General features: G+C 50.4%; 1 protein-coding gene across 15 annotated transcripts in view; it reads right to left on the bottom strand.

Annotated features, from left to right (window-relative positions):
- The window catches only part of Zmynd8 (zinc finger MYND-type containing 8), a 103259-nt gene extending 87467 nt beyond the window's left edge, over positions 1-15792 (bottom strand). For 5 of the 15 annotated variants that reach the window (XM_032904799.1, XM_032904783.1, XM_032904786.1 and 2 more), the window contains exons 1-3: positions 15716-15792; positions 14836-15066; positions 5890-5960 (exon numbers count right to left, since the gene is read on the bottom strand). In XM_032904799.1, the coding sequence (XP_032760690.1) occupies positions 5890-5960; positions 14836-14849 (85 nt within the window). In that variant the 5' untranslated portion in view covers positions 14850-15066; positions 15716-15792. Of the gene's footprint in view, positions 1-5889; positions 5961-8998; positions 9719-9777; positions 9969-13572; positions 14374-14400; positions 14425-14556; positions 14764-14835; positions 15067-15715 lie in introns of those variants that run through there. The other 10 variants (XM_032904791.1, XM_032904793.1, XM_032904782.1 and 7 more) reach the window with 6 other exon arrangements.
- Between the last annotated feature and the right edge of the window lie 1159 nt (positions 15793-16951).

Below are 16951 nucleotides of genomic sequence, written 5' to 3'. Positions count from 1 at the left end.
GGCATTGGGATCCCAGCCCTTGGGAACAGAAAGCAGGAACATCCAGAGTTCAAGGCCACCCTTCACTACATACTAATGTCAAGGTTAGCTTCAGTTATGGGAAACGGTCACATAAAGGCAAATTGAGGCCTGGTACGGGAGCACACGCCTTTAATACCAGCACTTGGGGGTAAATTCAAGGCCAAGTTCTGCTCTCCAGAGACCCTGCCTCAAAATAATAACAATAGTAATTAATTATGAAATGGCTCAGCAGTTAAGAGCACATACGGCCCTTGCTGAGAACCCAAGCTCCATTTGCAACACCCACAATTCACAACCGCCCCACCCCCGACTCCAGGGATCTGAAACCCCCGCCTGGCCTCCCCAGCACCCACATTCACTGGCTCATAACCGGCAGGCATATCATTTAAAATAAATAAATATTTTAAGAGAAAGAGGCTCTTAAAAAAAAAAGCAGCAGCCGGAGCAGACCCCTCTCCACAAGGAGGGCCACCAAAGGACTGGCAGAAAGTCCCTTAGAAACAAGAGGGCCTCTCCCCTCAGATTCTGAGCAACGCCGAGACCTCCAAGCACTCTGAACGGTGCAGAGGCCAGCGGGTCAGCAGGCTGAGCCACTGTAATGGAGGAACACTCCCGAGTATGGACGACGAATGCACTCACAGACAGATATTTCCTGGTTCCCACGTAACCCTGGGCAACCCTACACAGCATACCAAGCAGGCTGGACAGTGTACACAGCGACCCCCACAACCTCTTCTTGGGGCAAGAGCAAACAGCAAACACAGCCAGGAAGGACTCCCTGTTCTCTATCTGGTCCTGGATGCCATCTGGGGGCGCTCTCATGTTCACACACCATTCTGAGCGAGCACCCTACTATGTGAGCAAAACTCACCTGAACTTTCCCGTCCTATTTAGGGAAAACGAAGCCATAAACTATAACTCAGCTCTGGCCAGGGACAAGCAGGGACCAAGGAGTCTGGCTCTCTGGCCTGGTTTAAAAACTCTCTGCGGTTGGCAGCTGTGGAGAGGGCTTGCTCCACATCTCTAAGGCATGGCGCCAGGGCAAGAACCTTGCGATCCCAGATCCCAACACTTGGGAGGTACTTGGGAGGTAGAGGCAGCAGGGTCAGAGGTTCAGGGACACAACTTCACCTGCGTAACAAGTTGGAAGGCAACCTGGGATCCCACTCAAAAAAAAAAAAAAGTTCAGAGGTCAGAGGATAAAGTGCTCACAACAAAAGCTAGACAACCCGTAAAAAGCACCATGTATAAAGAAGCCAGACCCAGGAAGATGGGTGTATAACCCCAGATCATGGGGGACAGTGAAGACAGACAGACACTAACCAGGGACTTGATGGTCAGACAGTCTAGCCAAAATGGCCACCTCCAGGTTCAGTCATCTCATGTCTCAAATACTGAGGTGCAGAGCAAGAGAAAGATCTCCAAAGTTACCTCAACGAGCCACACTTAGTCAAACACAAATGCATGAGTACACGCAACACACATGCACACACACACATGCACACACACACACACACAAGGCCACATTACCTTGCTCTTAGATGGGGGTGTGGCACACTTGGAGGTCAAGGTCCTTCCAGAGAAAACCATGTGCCCTTGAAGAGCACCAAGCGGAAGAGCACAGGGTAGCAATGCTGTCTCCACACAGTCTCTGGAATGACAGAACCCTAGCGAGCCGGAGACAATTATCTTTTCCCTTTAATCTATGCGTATGTGTGTATGTATCTGAGCATGTGTACGACACACGTGTATGCCCCTCCAGAAAGGGCTTCGATTTCCAGAAGTCATAGGCAGTTGTGAGCCATGGGTACTGGAACCAAACTCAGCATCTCTGAAAGAGCAGCAACCTCATATCCTGACCACTGAGCTGTCCCTCCACTCTGTCCATTATCTTGAGTGGGTCGTGGTCTACTGAGCGGACACTTGAGTTAGCAGTCTTCACTGTCCACTGTGGATCAGACTAAAACTACTCCAAAGCCGTTCACAAAAGGCAAGCCTGAGGAGCCAGCTTCCCCAGCGCTGGGATGGACTAGCTGAGGGAGGCAAGTGGCCCGCATACTGATGGGAAGGCGCTAAGGGCTGCCGAACTGGCTCAGTGGGTAAAGGGGCTTGCTGCCAAAACTGACTGATCTGAGTTTGATCCCAGGGTACCTCATGGTATAGAGAACCAACTCCAGCAAGCTGTCTTTCTGACCTCTACCTGTGCATAGCCATGCCCGTGCATGTGCGTGTGCTACGTATGCACACAAAATTGCAAAATAAATATATATATTTTGGAGACAAGCACACGAACTCATGGCTAGCCACCACGGACACAGAAAGGCATGTGCAAACAAAAAAGAAAAGAAGAGAAAAGAACCCACACAGATAAGAGCAGTAACTGTGGGTACACACATCTCTGTGAATAACTTCGAAGACCTAGAAGCAGACAGCCCAGCATCGACACGCATAACCAGCAAACCTGCATCTCTGTTTCTAATACCACTGTCCCAAAAAGGGCCTGAAGCTGAACACACGGACGACGATGATGACGACGAAGCCAGATCATAAACAGTCATAAACAGACAGACCACGAAGACAAGTTGGCCCAGGGATGCCCAGAGCCAACAGAGCCCTCCTAGCAGCCCCGAGAAGCAATCGGTAATAAGTAGCAAGGGATAAACCCCAAGGGCACAGGAAATGATCCTTGGGTCCACAATGCTACAGAGGAACAGTGAAGCACACTTCTGAGAAGGCGGCTCAGCAGTTAAGAGCACTGGTTCTTCCAGAGGACCTGGGTTCAATTCCCAGCACTCACATGACACATAACCCCAGTAACCCCAGTTGCAGAGTATCCCCAACACTCTCTTCTCGTCTCTGTGGGTACCAGACATGCACAAGGTACACAGGCACACATGCAGGCAAAACACCATGCCCAGAAAATTAAAGAAATAAATAAATAAACCTTTAGGAGAGGACAGAAAGACATAGGGGGAACAACATCATCTCCACTGTACAGAATTTAAAGCAGTCACTCTACCCTCGAGGAGGAGGGGCACGATGCCCTGCTCCTGGCATGTGGCTCAGTGACTTCCTTTAGGAGAATGTACTGTGGGGACCACTCACTGCCTAGCATTAACAAGTGGCAGGTATCACCCAGAGCATCACATAACCCTCGCATGGTGGCACAGGCCTGTAAGCCCAGCGCTCAGGCAGATCACCCTGGACTACACAGCAAGTCTGAGGACAGCATGAGCTACCATGAGCCTCTGTTCACACACACACACACACACACACACACACACACACACACACACACACACACACGCTCGAGTACAATTTGAAAAATGTCAATAAAAACAAAAGGTCTGAGAAACTAAGGAGACAGTGTCATGCAATGTCACACCAGCGTCCTGGAAGAGAAAGGGGGCCTTTGACAGGAAAACGGTGGGGAAGGGTGGAGTGGGGTGGGGTGAGGCAGGGCTGTGTAAGTATTCTTGAAATCTAAAACTCTTAAAAATGAGCTTACTTTGAAAACAGAACTCGATAGGGGAGAACGGCTCCCTCAGAACCAGCGGCCACCAAAAGCCTTTCTAGCAACATCTGTGTTGAGTCTGCGTGATCCGGAGAGAGCCGCCAGAAGCCAGGGCAGCGTGTTCCAGAAAGACAGAGGCACAAACTCCCAAGGACAAACAGAAGGACACAGGGAGAAGCTGGGAAGAGTTGGTACAGGTGAACGAGTGTCACAGGGCAATGGAGAAGCAGGTCCCAGGGGACAGCAGACAAGCAGAAGATGTCAGGAGGTGGGTGGGGGGAACTAGAAGTTTAGGAAGATAAACGTGAGTGGAGGCTGGTGCCCTATGTACGTGTGCACGCACACGTGTGGAGGCGCGATGTCAACCTCAGGCCTTATTCCTCAGGTGCTGTCTGTCCGTCCACCCACTGTATTTTCCCAGAGAAGGTCTCACATTGAGACCAGGGACTCATGACAGGATTTTTACGTAAGTCCTTTACCACCTGGAGCCATCCCCTCAACCCTACAGAACGGTCCTCAGTGCCCTGAGAAAGTCACCCAGAGCTGGTGAGCAGATGGGAAACAGCATTGGCTTATGAACTTCTAGGCACTTCTTGGTATATAATGACAGAAAAGGTCTCTCCACGGTGGGTGAGACAAGCAGGTCCCTGGGGACTTTCTCAAATTGGTGGCCCATGACTGTGGTCTTTCTGGGAGATTTTACCCTGTCCTGCCGAGGAGAGTCCAGTCTTGACGCGGCCTCCTCTCCCCATTCATCACCTATGGGAGACTTAGTGTCTTCGCTTGCAGGGTGGGATTACCTCCCACTTCAGACGGGGATTAGCCCAACACTAGAAGGCTCCTGTTGTCCCACGGGCCTTCAGGCACACCAGCATCTCTGTCCCAGACAGCCTTAGGTGGGAGGAGGAACCTGAGATAGCAAGAAATTCCACACCCGAGTTTACAAATAATAAAGTGAGTCAGGCACAGAGTGGTGGTGTACACCTTTAACCCCAGCACTCCGGACCCAGAGGCAGGTGGATTTCTGCGAGTTCAAAACCAACAGGACCTATCTACAGAGTAAGTTCTAAGCCAGCCAGAGTTGTGTCGTGAGACCCGGTCTCCAAAGGGAAAAGGAAAGGGAAGTAGACAGAAGACAAAGATGAAGACCTAACACCGCCCAGCCCCTCTTTATAGACTCTCCCTCAACCTCTCTACTCTGGCCGGTGTCACCAGGACAAGTCTCTTCCGCTTCAAGGGGCTCCCTCATTCCTGATCAACTGTCAGCCAAGGCTCTGGAAGGCCACGCCCTGCTCCAGCTCTCCGGGTTCCTGGCCTCTTGGAACAATGATACTAACATGACCTGTACATGCTGGGACAGCTAAGGCAGGGGGCAGGACAGTGAGCCTTGCCTCCTCCTCCTCTTCTTCCTTCTCTTCCTCTTCCTCCTCCTCTTCCTCTTCCTCTTCCTCCTTCCAACTCCCAGCCAGCTCTGTGTGACCACCTGACCCCTAGCTTGACCCAAATAATAGACTGTCTTTTCTTCTTTTCCTTCAAGCCCCAGGATGCTCTCTTTTCTTTCAGGTGCCTCTAGGAAGTCCTATTTTATGACATCCTGGCCAGATGAGAGCCTCCTGGAAGGATCTGTAACAACCCTTCCTGCAGCCCCTCCCACCTCCCAGACACAGCCCGGAGCTGCAGCAAAAGCACAGACCAGCACAGCACAGCCGTTAGTCTATTGTGGCAAATACGTGACAGTCCTCCAAAGGGCTGCTGTTAAGAGCGCCCAAGGCACAAGCAAATACCCCCCTTGGGGTGCCCCACGAACTCTCACTGAGCAGGAAGGCAGGCCCAGGCCACTGCGGGCTCCCCACAAACAGAATAAACAGAGAAGAGACCACAGTTTGCTCCCAAGGCAGGCACTGGCCTCCTCACTCCCTTGTAATTGCCAACCAAGACCACCATTTCCCAATGAAGCTGGTCCCACCCCTCCCACAGATTGCCCAGAGGCCTGCTGTTACAATCAGGAAGCCCGCCACAGCTGCAGACCTCAGTGGCTTCTGCAGAAAGCACATTGAGACTCCTGTAAGGATCGTTCTGGGGAGAGGCAGGCAGGCAGGCACCCTCAGCCCCAGACACACACCCAAAATTTACCACAGGGCAATGCCGGGCAAGTCGGCACACCTACACAGGCACAGCAGGGAAGGAGGAGGGCTGAACCATGTCTCCAGAAATTAGGTTCATCCATCAAAAGACCCTACAGGGTCGCAGCCAGCCGCTCAGAGAGAGTGTCTCACCTCTCGCCCACAACAAAAGAAATCCCCCTCTCCTGGAGGTCGGAGTGGATACTCTGAGATTTTTTTTTTTTTACTCACCTTTGGAGCGAGTAGAGATGTCCATCCCCTCCACCACCTCCTGCTCCGTTTTTATCTCCTCTTCAGCCAAGCTGAAATAGAACACATTATGTATGTTTAGGTAGGCTGCAAATGGTCTCTGTGGGGGCAGCCGCAGAAGAGCCAGAGAGCGAACCCGCCTTCTCTCGAGGCCGTCCTTATGGGAAGGGGGGGGCACACCTGATTTCAACCAAGTGTCAAGACGCCAAAGGACTTCTTTAAAATACCAGAGTACTAAAAATACGTTTTCAAAAACTCCGATCCCCATTTCAGTTGTCATACCTACTTCATTAAGAGACGGTGAGGGATATGTTTTTAGCTTAGAAACTAAGTACAACCTACCAGCTTCTATCCTAAAGAACCCAGCCTTCAAAATTAGCAAGTCTCTCACTGCTAACACCAGGGTGCCATGAAGGTAGATTAGAGAAGCCTTTCACAGGGGTGCCTAGAATTCTACCCAGTAGTTCCCGGGCCTCCCCGTCCTGAACCTAACAGCTCCCCAATGAGTCAGGAACAGGACAAAAACCATAGCGGTTAGATTACGAAGTAGAAAAACATGACCAGATTCTAGCTGCCTTTATCACAAGAATCAGGAGCCTGGGGTCTCTGGGCAGCCTCAACCCCACCAGGCATGGCTTCCTTCTGAACTGTGACTAATTACACTCCAGTGCAGACACTGGAATGAGGAAGGGTTATTTAAAGGACAGGGGCTGAGCAGAAAGCTGGGCTAAGAAGGAAGGAGAAAGGCAGGCCCCCTTAGCAAGGAAGGTCTGTCATCCAGAACCTTCTCTGCCTCCCTGCTGGAACACAGGTTCAACCGAGGAGGCCCTGTCACCCCAACACTTCACAAGCCAAGCAGAAGAAACGCAGATCTGCCGTTACAGGCAGGGACTAGAATGTTCCAGGATACCGCTTTGCTGAGAAGCTAAGCAGTCGCTCTAGGTACCATCCCAGCACCTAGAAGCAAGAAGAAAATGGATGTGTCACCAAGTGATGTGGCTGGAATTTTCCATTGGGAAGGCTGGAAGGCAAGACAGGCAAACAGCTGAGAACACTGTGCTGTGTGAAAAGGGCAACCTCCAGCCTGAAGGCTCAGGGGAAGATGGGAGTCCTGTCGGGGAGAGCTCCAGGTGGTAGGGGAGGACAAAATTCAAGCCAGGAACGAGGCAGAAGGAGAAAAGGTTATTATTGCACACGACAGGAGCCAGAGAGTCCTCTGACTTTAACTAGTCCCAGGAGAGAAGAGAGAGGGGGGTGGTTTGGGTTCGAATCTGAATATTAACACACTTAGCATTCTGATGCGGGGCCTAGGTAACAATGTCATTTAGTCTGCATCTGTGGACGGAGCAATGTCACAAATCACCAAAGAAATACTGACACCCTGTCACAGGTGATCCTTCTCAAAAGCCAGACCCAAGCGCCAGGTACATGGCACCGACACGGAACGATCCAGAGGACAGGGAAGATGCACCTTCTACTCCGGCTTCAGGAGAAAGCACTTCCAACACAAATACTGCCTGAACCTCGAGCTGGTCATCTGTCCGAGTGCTGCTGGGGGCTGGGGGGCAGGGATGGTTCTTGTAGCCAGAGAAGGGGTAGATGGTTAACTTCAAAAGCACAGCCCTAGCAACTGGAATTCTGCTCCCCGCTCTAGCATGAGGCCTGAGAGATGTATCCCACCCATATTTTGAATGAGTGATGGGGTGAAGCGTTAATCTGTGCTCCAACTGAAAAGGACCAGTGGGGAAAGAAACAATTATGACTCTCAGAGCTCACACACACACACACACACACACACTCACACACACACTCACACACGACTGAAAAGCCACTTGAAGGGTTTCTGCTGTGATGGAAACAGCCAAAGGTGTGTTATTGATCAAGGAGAAGGACCGCGCAGAAGAGAAGAACAATTACGTGGCTCAGAAGAGCCTAGGGGGGCTGAATACTTCAGGCAGGAATGCAGCTGAGTAGCTAGGAAAATGCAAAGTAGTTTCGGGGTGGCTGCTGAGTTTAAGATAATCAATTCTGAAACAGAAGTGTGTGTGGGGGGGGGTTTGAGCTGTTTCATCTTCCCAAGCACCACAAGTGATAACCACAGTCACCTGACTTTGGCGACGGCACCACCAATTTTGAGCCTAGAATCTTCCAGCACCACCGAGGAAAACCATCTTTTGCTCACAACAGCGAGCCACCCCTTCAAAGGCAACCCCCCATCTGTGCAAGTACATGCACACGCGCGCACGCACACACACACACACACATTACACACACACACAACACATAGGCACGCACGCACGCATGCACAAGTGCACAACCTGTATTTGACTGAACTGACGATTGCAGCATCTGAATTTAAGAGAGAGGGGGGAAAAAAAAGAGAGAGAAATACTTCGTTTACAAAGAGCAAAGACCAAAATCCAAAACTAGTCATTTCGAATAGCCACATCTGAGGGACTTCCTTTTTACCCACATACCCATCTCGGCTTTCCTTTTCTTTTATTTTTGTTTTTGTTGTTGTTGTTGTTGTTGTTGTTCAGGGTTAAAGCCAGGGTATGCTACTGGAAAGGAAGAACTATAAATAATCTTATCAAAGGTGCTGATGAGAGAGAGTTGTATCTTCCTAAATACCTTCCCCCCCCCCGCCCCCCCCCCGCTCCCTCCCCCAGATCTCGGGCAATTTAGTTTAAGAGCTGTTTGGAGATTGTGGGGTGGAAGTAGGGGGCAGGCAGCCTAATGACAATCTTTAGAAAGAAAACTGCAGCTGGGAAAAGAAAATACTTTGAACTTTTGCCATTAACACATTAAAAGTCTTAGCATATGCAAACTCCCCCCTCCCCCGTTTGCCACACAGCCCTCCCTCTGCACCCCCCTCACTACCAGAATCCAACAAACCTGATCATTCCCACCCATAACGGAACAAGTCCTATTTCCAAGCTGACATTTCTATTTTGTAAAGGTCTGCTAGGGTGAATGAACACATAAAGAACAGAGTGAAATAAGCCAAGAGTTAAAAAATATATATATATATATATCAACTAGTTGCATACATTGTACACGCACGACCATCAGGACTTAGGCTCATATTTACCCAAGGCACTTGCTGGGGGATCCACAGACTGCTACATTTCAGGCACCAGAAAGAAGAACCAGCACCTGCAAACGCAATCAAGTCCATCTCGTCCCCTTGCCCAAAAAGAAGACTCCCACATAACTCATTCCCTGAGCAAGAAAATCTGGGCTTCTAAACCGACACGCACTGGGGAGAGAAAAAAGCAAGCAATTAAAAGTTGCATATGCACTTCTGCCCTTCCAGGAAACCTCAACCCTTCTGACTATCAAAGCTGAGGACTCAGGGAGGGTCCGTGTCTCACCCCCTCAACACTTCCGAAGGACAGAGAGAAAAGAAAAGCCTAAGCATTTGACGGGGTGTCAGGGGAGAGCGTGGATGGATATACAATAGGCAGATCTTTCTTTTCCCAAGTGCCCTTCCTGCTTGACTTTTACAATAATCTGTAAGCCAGCTAGAACACAGAACCAGCATGCACAAGACCTTGCTGCCCTGGTCGGAAGAACATCACACAGCAAATTCAGGAAACCATGCACCAAGTCCCAAGTCTCCTAGGTTTTACGTTCATTCAAAAGACCAAAAGGGTGCAGGCTGTAAGAAATACTTAATACCCAAGGCATAGAGAGCATCCTTTCCCCCAAGTCACAACCGTCAGCATCAAGATGTAAAGGGGGGGTGGGGGTGGGGGAAGAGAACAAAAACAAAACCAAACCAAGCATGCTCCTCTAAATCTGCAAATAAATTCCTTTAATTGGGGGAGGGGGGGGACGGTTAGCAAAGCGCCTTCTGCAATCACTCACCTAAAACGGGCAGTCATCGGAGCTAAGCTATTTATGCAGGATTCTTAAAATGGCGGCTGGCAACCGTGCCTCATTCCTCTATTGAAGCTAAAATGGTAGCAGTTTGTTCAATAGCCGAGGCTCATGTTTTAAGGAGCCCTGCTAGTTCCAAAGCCGCCTTCATAAACATCAGAACTAGGAAACGCTCCACCAAAGGACACCAACAATCCAAACGTTTGAAGAATAAAAAAAAAAAAAAAAAAAAAAAAAAAAAAAAAAAACACAAACTGCAGTCAGTGGCAGGGAGACTTAGTGAAGTCACAGGTTCCTAAGGAAAGCCATTTCTCTCAGGCGTCCAGCCTTCCTTAGGAGACTGTGCTGGGCCCCTTACCCTGCACTGAGGTGGGTGGAAGGTTAGGAATTACGCGGCCCCCTGGCATAATGTGAAGACAGACAGGTGTCTCTGCAGCGCAGAGAGCTGTCCTAGAGAGCAGGCTGCGGCGGGAGGAAGCTCGTGTGCCCTTCTGAGTCCAGAGCAGCACTGCTTGACATCACTTCTCCAGGTAAAAAAGAAATCTCCCAGAACGGCGGGCCTCTAAGACGCAAAGCTACAGGGCTGCACCTCTGTCTGAGGCCAGGGTGAAAACGTAGACAGACTGTGAGCCTAAAAACCTGCTACCACCGCATGCAGCAGCCACTCCTGAGGCCGGGGAATCATAGCAAGGACAGATCCTCAGCCTACAGAGGACTAACCCAAGTCCACGGAAGACTCTCACAAATGAGGTTTCCGTCCACCTCCCCCCAAAGAGCCCGGGAGGTGACAATGCATTTTGTAAAGCCCCCTTCACAGGCCAAACTATTAATAATACCCTCATGGTGGCCAACGTCACTGACTGCTAAGGTCTGAGAGCTAAGGTTCCTCTAGCACTGGGCTCAGGGAGTTTCAAGGTGACAGCTTTTCAGCTCCTAGGGAGAAAGAAGGGCACCATGCCCAAGGCTGAGCCGGGCAAGGCTGGGCCGCTGGCTGGGAGCCGGCCTGCAGGTAGGTGATCCGGGTAGGAAGGGCCCGGCTGGCAGCATGCTGGCTGCAGAGCTGGCAGGGCCTCCCTGTTTGTCTGGAAGGAAAACAGAACCCAAGGGGGGGAAGGGCAGCCAGAGCCCAGCAACCTGAGGCCAAGGGTAACTCCAGAGTTGTTTTTGCATTTGAAGAACATCCTTGAAGACTTCTAAACCCACCACTGCCTTCTACATCTGAGCCATGGAGAGGGGCCCCTTGAATGTGTCTTTCTTCTCAGGGTCAACCAGAGGCAAAGAGATCCACGGGCTGGCAAACGGGTGCCTCGGTCAGAGGAGCCAGAAGGGGAAAGAAAGCAAACAGAAACAAAAGAGATCACACATTTGACTAGGTTGGACTTCCCAAACACAGCCTGCCTCCAGGGTTACCAGCCTTCTGAAATGACACCACACCACACACACACACACACACACACACACACACACACACACACACACACACACACACACCTTTTCCTTAAGACCTGCACTGCCTCTCTGGAAGAAAGAGGGAAGGCTATTGTTTTATCCCTAACTTATAATCCAAGGGACCTCGGGCTTTCTGACTCAAATCTTTGAGCGTCGTTGATTATAAAAGTAACTAGACTTGGCTGTAACATTTCTGCAACGTTCTCCCTCTACAATTAGAAGAAGAAGAAGAAGGAAAAAAAAAAAAAGAACCCTGAAGAAAGTTTACTGAGTGATTATATGTAATTAATTCCTAGTTAAGACTGAGCACTGGCCATTTTCTGTAGCTAATAAAAGCAGATGCTCCCCTCCCCCACATGAAAGCCACTTCATCTCCCGAAGGAGAATGGTGTACCCATCTTGGAAGGTCTTAAACGGGAGAGAGGGTGGGGAGAAGGCTGGGAGATGAGAGGGAGGGAGTCACTGAAGAGAGAGAGAGAGAGAGAGAGAGAGAGAGAGAGAGAGAGGAGAGAGGAGGAGGGAGGGAGAAAGGATGGAGGAAAAGGGGAGGGAGAATGGGATGAAGGGAAGAGGAGGGAGAGAAAGAGGAAGGAGAGGGGGGGGAGAGAGAGGGAGAGGAGGAGCAGGGAGAGAGAGAGGTGGGGAGAGAGAGATCAAAAGCACCAGTGTCTGTATCTGTTCCTTTGCAGCTGTGAATCCTCTTTGGGGACCAAGGAAGCAGGAGGAAAAAAGGAAAACAGCCCATCAGTTTGTTTTCGCCTCTGCAATTTGCACAAAGTGTTGAACCTTCCACCTTGATGAGGGAAAGCAAGGTGGGGGATGGGAGAGTCCTAGGGGTGGAATGCAGGCGACTCCTCAGCTTGGCCACCTGCTTTTCCTAAAAGGAACAACAACAACAACAACAAATGGTAGAAATTTCCAGAAGTCCTACACTCAGGCCACTGCAAATGCCAATCTTTAACCTTTCCCCTAAATCTACTGGTTTAAGAGTACAGGAAGAAGAGGGAACCCCGTTGGGCTAGTCTGCGGGCCAGCACTGAGATCCCACCCGGTCCAACTGCAATGCAGACTCTTTCTTTTTTTTTTTTTTTTTTTTTAAATTCTCCCTTTAGTAACTGGGAAAGTATGCTACTTCAAAAGCAATTAACTTTTTACCAACCCCAGGCCTGGTGGTAGCCACGAGGAAAAGCAGTCAGCTTGAGCCAGGGCTGGGAAATTGGCTGGGGTTCGCACTCACAAACAGATCCTGCCTTCCCAAACCTGTAGTAGGAGCCATTTTAATTCGAGCTTCTAAAGGACAAACACTTTGCCCTCAAGTCTCCTTTCAGCCCAAGAAGTTACGCAAAGGCAGAGAGAGGCAAACCAGGAGGCTGGTGATTAGCCACTGGGTCTGCAGAGGGCCTCAAGAAACTGAGTTCGTAACGTCCATTTACAGCCGGGAGATAAGTTAAGAAGAAAAGAGTACCAGAACTTATGTGAGGCTGAGGCACTGTTTCAAGAACACCATACCCCATCTGCGTCCGACTGGGAGACACCAGCCCGCCTCACGGACTGCCCAGTTGATAATTTAGTCCGTCTCTCTTTACTAAGTGAAGCTTTTTCAACTGGTGTCAAAGGTTCAGTAGCTGGAACACTAAAAGAAAAGTCTGTGAGAGTCTGTGAAGCTTGGCCTAGGATGGTCACTGTGCACAGAGGCAGCACTTCCAATGCTGCCTGGCTGGGTCTCAAAGCAGGAAATACATGTGGTGAGCTTCCAGGTGGGCCCTGAAGGTTAGGGTTTTAAAATTCTAGCTACAGCCTCAAAAGTGGAGCTAACGCAAAGCCAGCATGCACAGAGAGGTGTGGACCAGACTTTGGGAGGGGGGGAGGCTGTATCTGGCAGCCAGTGAGTCCTAAACCAAGCCTCGTTTGGAAGTGAATAGGCCTCTGGACTAGATGCAAACACCCGTAAAACTTACACACATGAAAACACAAGTCGCACACGCAGGCCCAGGCCCCATGTGTAGGGCTCTGGAACCCTTAAGAACAAACAGCTTTTGCTCACAGTTCACAAACAGATCACCTACCCAAGAGTTCAGGAGAGCCAAACACAATTCAAGGTCTAGCTGCAAGTCACAACGAACCCAGTAACTCCCCCCCCCAGCTGAGGGTAAACAGGAAGTGAGGTCTTTAATCCTAACTGCAGATCAGAAGGAACAACAGTGGATTCAAGCCATCACCTCAACTCAGGACACTCTCTAGAAACCACCACTCCCCTCCCACCTTACCACAGACCCCAGAGGTTCACCAAACTCTTGGTACACGCTCGCAGAGGAGGTGGACTGCTTTACTTACCCAACACACGTTCAAGCAACCGTCTCACTTTTCTCCAGTTAGGAGGAGAGGGCAGGCTGGCAGATTTGGGACTTGATCAAAAAGGAAATTTTTCTTTTTTTTTTTTTTTTTTTGTAAAACAGTTACATGGTATTATTAAAAACACGCACCACCACCGCCACCACAACAACACAACCCAGCAACTAGATATGGGAAGTTGTCATGGGCCTCAGGTATGATCCACGTCCTCTGTACTGGATCAGAGGACAGAAGATGATATAATGTTTTAAAAGGGAGGGGGGACAGGGGGACAAGGATAAAAGAAACATTAGCCCATGGAAAATCATGCAAGAGTACAAAACTAAAGGAGTCAGAGTCCTCACAGATCTTCCCCCCCACCCCCTTTTGCAGGATGTTATTCAAAATCTCTCCCCCATCCCCACTCCCACCCCACCCCACCTCCCCAGGCACTATGCCTACTCTAAAAACTCCCTCAGAGGTTAGGAAACACTTTCAGAACCATTTGCTGGCTGTAGGCTGACTTGAAGAACACTCTGTACCAAGCTAAGTCAGGGGGGAGAGAGAAAGGCTGAACAATGTTGTTGCAAGTGCGAAGCTCTGGAGAGGAAGAGAACACAGTCCACAAAACACCACCCACCTAGGCCCAGGAGCCAGCTTGGCTCCCTGGGTTTTTGCTCAGGCCTGGGTTCTGTTGCAAACACGCATCCTCTCTTGTCAGAACTTAGCCCAGCCTTTCCCAGAACCTCTCTAGAGATGCAGGCTTGCTTGCCCTGATTATCTGCCACAGGCAGTCCTGAACTGGGCTGGGGAGAAGACCTTCTGGCTTACCTTCCATTTTCTTCCCCCAGCAGGCATGTGACATACAGCAGACAACAGTGCAGGGGAGAGGACTGCTCAGAGAGAGAGGGAGAGAGGGGGAGAGGAAGGAAGGGAAAATAAAATAAAATAAAAGAAGGGGGAATGATAGCTTCTCTTTTGGCATACCAGGATCTAGCTTCAAACTATTCCAGAAATTCTTTGTCCTGGTCAGAATAAAGGTGTTCCAGGCCCTCACCAGTCTGTAAAATCAAGCTATGGCTAATGGCTACTTAGCCATGTGACCCAAAAAGGAAAAAAAAAATCTCTCTAAACAGTCCCAAGTTAACCTAAGTGCTCTGGGGGGGTGAGTGTGGCAGAGCCAGGCTACAGAGAAATCACACTGCTACTCCACGACTCGGATGACTCAGAGGGAGGGGTAAAAGATGGTTAAAAAGCCGAGCTTACCTCTGTGGATGCATTGTTAACTGTGTAATGTCAATACTTATAAAACATGGAGGACAGGCTCCTAGTTCTCACAGAAAAAGGGTTTGGCACTTCGGCTGATGATCTGGCCGCCTAATAAAAGCTCATCCCCGATTGGCTGGCCCGGCAAATCGGAGTGTAAAGCCGCCGCCGATTGGCTGAAACACTTCCTGAGCGATTATCTTTGTGAGGCTCGGGTGAGCAAGAGCCATCCTGTGCATAGAAAAAGACAGGCTAAGCTAGGCCTTTTGCAGGAAGAAAAACTTGGGAAAGGGGCCTCCACAAGCACTTCTCCCACCCCCTGGCTAGATTCCCCAGTCCAGGCAAACCCGTGCAGCCAGCCTGACCTGCTCCAGCCAAGCCTGAGGCCAGCATGCCACTGGAAAGAGCCCTTTTGGGGTGGGCTGGACGACTCATCCACACCTGCCCCCACACAGAAGTCCTTTTCTAAGGAGGCAAGCAGGCCGTTTTATAGAACAAGCCAGCTTGAGTGGGTCTCAAAGGAGAAAGTCGAGCTAAGGGGTGGAGAACCCCAGGGAGACAGGAGCAATAGGGACAAGGCCAGACGCAGGCCTCTGAGGGGGTGAGGGGGGGAACAGGCAGCCCAAGGGAGGCCCCCAACAAATCATCAAGGGGCGCCCAGGTTCCTGAGAGCTGAGAGGCGCCGCTGCTGTGGGGAGGAGTGGTCAAGTTTGCCTAGTCATGGTCAAAGTGCCTGTTGGAAAGGGCAGGCCCACAGAGCCATTTGCAAAGCTGGGAGACCTATAACCTCACACCACCCCCCTCAGCCAGTCCTCAAAGAAAAACCAAAAAGCTCTCTGACAAGATGGCAAGGGGGGGGGGGGACCCTCTCCAGGCTTACCCTAAGAAAAGCCAAATGCGTTGCTAGCAGGCCACATGCCTCCATCTAAGACTTCCCTTCCCAGCTCCCTCCCCCACCGATGAGGCCTGCTAAACCTGTCAGTTAAACAAAAATCTGACTTCCGTATTAGTCTGTGATGCCTTCAGCTTCCTGCCTGTTAACCCTCTCTCGGACTCTGGGCCTTGCTGGGAAAAACTAGGCCCTGAGATTGCAGAAAAGGCCTGTGGAAAAATACCAGCTGCAGCTCTCTCCGGGCAGATGCAGAAAGAGAGAGGGAGCTAGCTAACTGCTGTCTCGCCTCTGCTTCCCGAGGAGGCGTGGACCTTCTGAATCCAGGGCATACAAGCAGTGCCTCTCAGTCTGTGAAGCCATTTAAATCCAGAGGGACAGAGAAAGATGTCAAACCGGGCCAGGAAACAAGAACCTCCATTATAGTCAGGCCTACACACCCACAGGTTGGCCCTTTCTGCCACAATCGCCCCTGTATGTGTGTTCTGGGGGGAAGCTGGGCCCTGTTTGGTGGGCAGACAAATCCCCTGGGCTTCGTAAGGGTTCCTGCTTCAATTTATTTCCACAGAGAGCGGCTTCTTTGCGTCCCCTAGGGCAGATGGAACGGCGATTTCACACACGCAGCCTCACACTGGCAATCCCCTTACTCCCTCCATCTCTGGCTCTGCTCCCCAGTAAAATATTAACTAGTTTCTCAGACCTGCTTAGAATTCCACCCGGTGGTGGTGCTGGGTGGGAGATCAGTGCCTTGTTTCTTTCCTAAAAGCTACCATTTCTAGAAAAGGCACGGAGAAGAATTAAAGACTGTCCAAGACTCTCTCCTATTCTTTAGTTGTTTTTTTTTTTTTAAACAACACCCTTAATGAACAAGAATTTTTTAAAAAACAGACGCTAAATAAACACCTTTCTTCAGGGGCCTGGAGTTGATGCAGCCAGACACCAGGAGGTGGACCCGAAAGCAATAAAGTCCCCCTCAGCTACTGAAATTAAGACTCATTCCCGCCTCCCCCTGCGTTTCCTCAAAGGAATTGAGGAGCTGAGCTGAGCTGATCGCTTGCTCTCCCTGCCCCCCAAGGACAACAGATGCCCAGCAGGCCAGCAAGCACTCTCTCACCCTGGCTGGGGGAGACCTGCTCTCAGGCTCTAGGCCCGCCAAGAATCTTAGCACACGCTACTGCAGGGCAAACCCAGCCTCTGGAAAGGATTTTGTTGTTTTAACCAGCAGAG

This window comes from Rattus rattus, chromosome 5 (genome assembly GCF_011064425.1).
Source record: "Rattus rattus isolate New Zealand chromosome 5, Rrattus_CSIRO_v1, whole genome shotgun sequence".
In the NCBI taxonomy this organism is placed as follows: domain Eukaryota; kingdom Metazoa; phylum Chordata; class Mammalia; order Rodentia; family Muridae; genus Rattus; species Rattus rattus.
Note: the sequence above shows the minus strand (reverse complement) of the source record. Positions and strands in the feature narration are given on the sequence as shown.